Genomic DNA, 6,349 nt, shown 5'->3' with positions numbered 1-6,349 from the left:
GGGGGGCTCCTGGGTTCTATTCTGGCTCTGTGAGAGGAATGGGATCTGGTGGGTTAGAGCAGGGGGGCTGGGAGAGGAGTGGGGTCCAGTGGGTCAAATCAGGAGGGTCTGGGAGAGCAGACTCCTGGGTTCCATCTCAACTCTGGGAGCGGCGTTGGGTCTAGCGGCTGGAGTAGGCCATTCCCTCCCGCCCCTGCTAACTGGCTCTGTCTCTCCCCACACAGTGGTGCTGACGCAGCGGGTGAAGGTCCGGAATGAAGTCACGGGCTACGTGGGCGATGAGGCCATGCTGCAATGCCTCTTCCCCGCCACCAGCCCCGACATCAAAGTCAGCCAGGTTACCTGGATGAAGGAGATGGGGGGCAAGAAGCAGAACGTGGCTGTCTATCTCCCAGACCACAAGCCCAACTTCCCCTTGGACAACAGCGGCAGGATCCGGTTTCTGAACGTCTCCCTGCAGGATGCCACGCTGATCATCCAGCCCTTGCGCATGAGTGACGAGGGCACCTACGTCTGTGAATTCGCCACCTACCCTCATGGCAACGAGGATGGGGTCACCACGCTCAGCATCCTGGGTGAGGGGTGCACAGGGTTTGTCCCTGGGGGCTCCCAAGGTGGGGAACTGGTGGGGGGGGGAATGGCACATGGGGCCTTCCCCTCTAGGGTGTGCCAATCCCACCCCAGGGCAGGGGACTGGCTGGGGTGGGGGTGGGGGAATGAGATACAGGCCTTCCCCTCTAGGGGCCGCTGGCTCTGATCTGGGGAAGGGCGTATGGGGCTGATGGTTTGGCCTGTGGGTCCCATCTTCTCAGAGAATGGTCTGTGAGGACACCTCTGGGATCAGATGCAGCCTGCGCCGCTCCCAGGGCAGGGGAAGTGGTGAAATCGGTGCCTCGGGGTTCCTCATACCTGTGTCTGACATGGGCAGAACTGCCTGTGCTAATTGCTTTAATTAGCGATGGGGAAAGCATCATAAAACATGGCTACCAAGACGCTCTCGGTGGGCAGCTGCTGGGAAAGGGATTTTCAGGGACGGGATCTTGGCTAGGAGGATCCGGGGGGCTGGGACTCAGGACTCCTGGTTCTGCTACCACGGAGCTTGGCCAAGTCCAATCTCTGTGCAGCGCCCGGTACGATGGGGCCCCTGACCTTGGCTGGAGGAGCCTGGGGAACACCACTAGCTAACCCTGCCCTCTGGTCCCCACAGCCAGGCCCACCAACACGGCGGAGTCGCGGAAGGTGGTGGCGGGTAACACCACGATCCCGGTGGCCGTCTGCACCTCAGCCAACGGCAAACCCCCTGCCCAGATCAAGTGGCTCTCCACCCTCCCCGGCAACTTCAATGCCTCCGAGGTGACCAATGGAGACGGCACCATCACCGTCACCAGCCAGTTCAACATGGTGCCCACGGCGGCGGCAGACCAGCAGCAAATCACCTGCGTCATCAGCCAGAGGACACTGGCTGCGCCGGAGAACATCCCGGTCGTGCTGTCCGTGCTGTGTGAGTGACGGGGCCGGGGCTCATGGATCTCATCCGCCGCTCTGGGAGGGGAGTGCGGGCTGGTGGGTTAGAGCGGGAGGGCTGGGAGCCAGGACTCCTGGGTTCTCTCCCTGGCTGTGGGGCAGGGATAGCTTGGGCCCAAAAGGCAGCCGGCAGAGTCTGACCAACTCCTCTGCTCTCTCCACAGACCCCCCCCAAGTCACTATCGATGGCTATGATGACAACTGGTACGTGAGCCGGAGTGAGGCCGTGCTGAGATGCGCGGCCAAAGGGAACCCCAAACCCACCCATTACTCCTGGAGCACGTGAGTCCCTGCACAGGCCCATGGAGGAGGAGAGGCTGCTGTTAGACCCCCCCCTCCACAAACACGCTGGCTGACTCCTAGGTTGGGGTCTAGTGGGTTAGAGCAGGGGGGGCTGGGAGCCAGGACTCCTGGGTTCTATCCCTGGCTCTGGGAGGCAAGTGGGGCCTAGTGGGTTAGAGCATGCGGGGCTGGAAGGCAGTGTTCCCTCTAATTTTTCCTACCCATGTGCGGAATGAATTTTGTTATGTACACCAATATGGAGGTGATGTGTCACACCTCCCCTCCATATTGGTGTACGGTACATAACAAAATTCATGTGGGGGTGGGGCCGAGGGATTCGGAGTATGGGAGGGGGCTCAGGGCTGGGGCGGGGGGCAGGGGAGGTGAAGTCTCCAGCTGGGAGTGCAGGCTCTGGAGTGAGGCCGAGGATGAGGGGTTTGGGGTGCAGGCTGCCCTGGGGCTACGGCAGGGAGAGAGGACTCCCCTCAGCCCTCTCTCCCCGCAGCAGCACCTGGGCTGGGGGGGAGGGGCGCCTTTCCCACAGCCGTGGCACCTGCCCGGGCTGGGTTGGGACCTGGGGAGCGGTGCGTCTCCCTCGGCCACAGCAGGTCTGTGACGGGGCTGGGCTGGGCCCAGGCCTGGGGGAGAGGAATCTTAGGCTGGGAGCCAGGACTCCTGGGTTCTGTCCTTGGCTCTGGGAGGGGAGTGGGGTCTCGAGGGTTAGAGCAGGGGGACTGGGAGCCAGGACTCCTGGGTTCTGCCCCCATCGTGGGAGAAGGGATGTTCCAGGGTCCAAAGAGATTACGTTTAAAGGAGGGGTGGCAGATCCTGGGTCACTGTGCTGCTCCCATCGGGAGGAGGAAATGAAAACATAAACCAGCTCGCAAACCTGTTTTTCTAGGTTGTAAGAGGCCTCAGGTCCTGTTCTGCTGGGTAGCGGGGCCCCAAACTCCCCAGAGCCAGGGTAGCGAGGGGCACTGTCTGTAGGCGGGCCCCTCACCCTGGGCTGGCCTGTCCCTGTGGCAGACTCGGCTGGCTGGGAGGGGGCTGTCTCTTTGGAGGCTGATGGGTCTGAACCCACCCGGGAGGAACAGCTGCACCCGCCCCCCCACCCCTGCCACTGCTAGGAGCAGGGCAGCCGGCTGCTGGGTCACTCGGAGCCCGGGCTGAAAGGAGAGCGGCTGGGGTGGGGGTCGGTGTATGGCAGCCACGCTTACGTTGCGCATCGGAGGGGTTATCTGGGGGGCCCCACCCAGCCCCTGGCACCGAGCTCAGAACTGTTGTGCCAGTGGCAGCCCCCGGCTCCCCATGGTGTGACGGCAGCAAGTATGTTGGGGGTTGTTCCTGCTTTGAATGCACACCTGAAGGAGTCAAATGGCTAGAGCAGGGGGTGGGGGGGCTGGGAGCCAGGACTCCTGGGTTCTATCCCCAGCTTTGGGAGGGGTGTGGGGTCTAGTGGGTTAGAGCAGGGGGTGGGGGGGCTAGGAGCCAGGACTCCTGGGTTCTATCCCCAGCTCTGGGAGGGGTGTGGGGTCTAGTGGGTTAGAGCAGGGGGTGGGGGGGCTGGGAGCCAGGACTCCTGGGTTCTATCCCCAGCTCTGGGAGGGGTGTGGGGTCTAGTGGGTTAGAGCGGGGGGTGGGGGGGGCTAGGAGCCAGGACTCCTGGGTTCTATCCCAGTTCTGGGAGGGAAGTGGGGTCTAGTAGGTAGAACATGGGAGGGGGCTGGAAGCCAGGACAAACCCGAGGTCTGAGAAGGGTGTGGGGTGGGTATGCTGGGAGTCAGACCCCCCTGCCCTGGTCTCTAACCAGTCTCTCCTCTCCCCTCCCTTCCCCCAGCCCCAGTGGGCCGCTGCCCCCCACGGTGCAGGTACAGGGCGACCGGCTGATGGTGCAGTCGGTGGACGTGGCGGTGAACACGACCTTCATCTGCCAGGTCACTAATAGCGTGGGGACGACACGGGTCGAGCAGACCGTCCTGGTGCGAGGTGAGTGCGCGGGGGTCCTTCCCCGGTGGCTGAGAATGGGGGGTGTCCCCTCTGCCAGCAGGGTGAAGGGTGTGTGATCTGGGTCCAGGGTCTGTTCAAAGGGCTGGAGGAGCGCAGGGTAGGGGTGGGAGGCTCGTCCAGGGCTGGGGGTGTCTGTGTGCCAGGGGGTGGGGGGCTCCCAGGGGAAGGTGGCAGGGTCTCATGCAGGGATATTGGGTAAATTCCAGGGGGTGGGGCTCCCAGGGGTGCGGGAAGGGTGTCTGTGTCATGCCCTGGGAGGCGAAGGGGCCCATCCTGGGGGAGAGAAGGTGTCCCTGCAACCACCCCCCCCCGCTTCATCCCCTCTCCCCAAGGCATTGCTCTGGTTCCTGCTTGAGCCTGTGCCCTGTGAGCGAGGGAGGGGCTGCGAGGGGGTGCAAAGGCCCGCTTAGCTGATGGAAGCTGCTTGGGGAATGTGTTACACCTCATTGTCTTTTCTGGGGGTGTGGTGGGCTCTCCCACACCCCTGCTGGCTTCCCCCCACTCCCCCACCTCCTCAGGGGTCCCACAGCCTGGGAGCTGGGGTAATCTTCCCCCAACTTCAGCTTCTCCTAATGAGTCGGGGCTAGACTGGCCTCAGGACTCCTGGGTTCTCTCTCTGGTTCTTAGGGGTGGGAGGTGGGGGCGGGGCTGGGCTGGCCTCAGGACTCCTGAGTTCTCTCTCTGGTTCTTAGGGGTGATGGGGATGCCTGTGACTGTCCTGTGCCAAATAATTATCTGCCCTGAGGATTTGCACCCAGGTGCAAGGCTCCTGCAGCAGCCAGGCAGCATGTGTGAGCATTAGTATGGGGTCAAGGGGAGGGGGGGCAGTTAATACCCAAGTGCATTGTGGGAGGGCAGGGCAAACCAGGTGCATTGTGGGGGAGTGTGTGTGGCATATATCACTAACCAGGTGCATTGTGGGGCAGGGGATGGGTGATGTGCCATTAGCCAGATGCATGGGGGGGCAGGGGGTGGGGCATGTGCCAACAGCCAGGTGCATTGTGGGGGATGGGGATGCAGGGGCCCAGGTGCATTGTGGGGAGGGGTCGTGCAGGGGCCCAAGTGCATTGTGGGCTTGGGCGGGGTGTGAGTTTGTGGGGCGCTGGGCAGAGCGGGGAAGGGAGGGGAGACCCCGTCTTGGCCCCAGGAGGACCCGGCTCTGCATGGAAGCGCCGCCTCAGATGACAAAGGGGTCGCCACGACCCTCCCCCCGCCCCCAACGGCTCCATCCGCGGCTCTTCTGCCCAGCGGCACGTGGCGAGCAACACCCCCTCCCCCGAAGCTTGGAGAGTGACCCCCTGCCCCCGTCTTTTCTCTACTCCAGAGCACCCCATGAGGCTGCAGAGCAGTGCCGGAGCCGTGGCTGGGGGCCTCGTCGGGGGCATCCTGGCCCTCGCCCTGCTGGGGGCTCTGGTATTCTTCCTGCTCCGCCGGCGCCGCGCCCGGCCCCCTCTCAAGGGCGTCTATGACCCCACCACCCGCGTCTTCGGCAATGGGGCCGCCCCGCCCCCCAACTTAATCTACCGCCCCGACTCGGAGCTGGACCGGCCCCTCAAGGCCACGCCGGGCGAGGGGGCCCCTGGGGAGCGGCCCGGCCCCTACAGCTATCCCGGCCAGCGGCACGAGGAGGAGGAGGAGGAGCGGCTTGACGAGGTGGGGCCCATGTTGCGGCTCAGCGCCCACCCCGGGCATGGCGCTCCGAGCGGCTACGAGGAGGACGACATGGAGTCGCAGCACGACGGGTCCATCATCTCCAAGACGGCTGTCTACGTGTGACCGCCCTGCCCTGGGGGGAGCCGAGACAATGAGGGGTGAACCCCTCGCGGGCGAGGACGAGAGTGTCTGGGGAGCAGAGATGGATTAACTCAGGGGGCCGCGGAAACTCCCCGGGGGCGACAAGCTGCTGGGGGGCCATGGACGCTGGACTTCTGACGCGTGATCCCGCCAGCCCCAGGCAGTAGGCGGGTCTCGGCTGCCTGGCCAGGTGGGGGGAGATGCGCCCTTGTGTCGGGGGAAAGGCTCCATTGACACCCATGTGCTGGGATGGGGACGCTCTGCTCGGGGTGAACACATGGGGCTGGGGACCCTGGAGTGCCGGGAAGGGGGGCAGGATGGGGAGATGACAACCCCCTGCCCCCCCAACAGGAAGGTTCGTGCTGATGCCTTGTTTTTTGTACAGTAGAGTAGTTCCTGAGCCAGGCGTCGGCGTTGGGGGGGGGACTGGGGCTGTGCCGGGGTGCCCCAGCCTGGCTGGAAATGGGGGAACACAGACCCTCCCGCTTTAAAAGATGACCCACGCAGCTCCCTGGATTCAAGATGTGATTTGCCTGATTCTGCCCCACCTGGAATGAGAGTGGGAGAGTCTGTGACTCCCTCTCCGTTTGGGGGGGGCTTCCCCGAGGCGCACCCTATGTCTGTGACCTCCCAGCTTTGGGGGTGGATGGCCCTGGGGCGCCCAGTGTGCACGGGCCCTAGGGAGTGCCATTTCTCCCTTGTCTCCCAGTGTCTGTGTGACACACTGTTTACACCCCCCCCC

The 6,349-nt window shown here is 64.1% G+C and overlaps 1 protein-coding gene across 1 annotated transcript; it reads left to right on the top strand.

Moving 5' to 3' along the window:
• The first annotated feature begins 229 nt into the window (after positions 1-229).
• Positions 230-6,343, top strand: LOC112115922 (nectin-2-like). Its single transcript, XM_026660955.1, has 5 exons — positions 230-575; positions 1,208-1,501; positions 1,689-1,806; positions 3,644-3,792; positions 5,138-6,343. The coding sequence occupies exons 1-5, from the start codon at positions 287-289 to the stop codon at positions 5,587-5,589; spliced, it is 1,302 nt and encodes a 433-aa protein (XP_026516740.1). The 5' UTR covers positions 230-286; the 3' UTR covers positions 5,590-6,343.
• Positions 6,344-6,349: the final 6 nt, after the last annotated feature.

This window comes from Terrapene carolina, unplaced genomic scaffold (genome assembly GCF_002925995.2).
Source record: "Terrapene carolina triunguis isolate 2854851 unplaced genomic scaffold, T_m_triunguis-2.0 Scaffold898, whole genome shotgun sequence".
Lineage (NCBI taxonomy): Eukaryota > Metazoa > Chordata > Testudines > Emydidae > Terrapene > Terrapene triunguis.
Note: the sequence above shows the minus strand (reverse complement) of the source record. Positions and strands in the feature narration are given on the sequence as shown.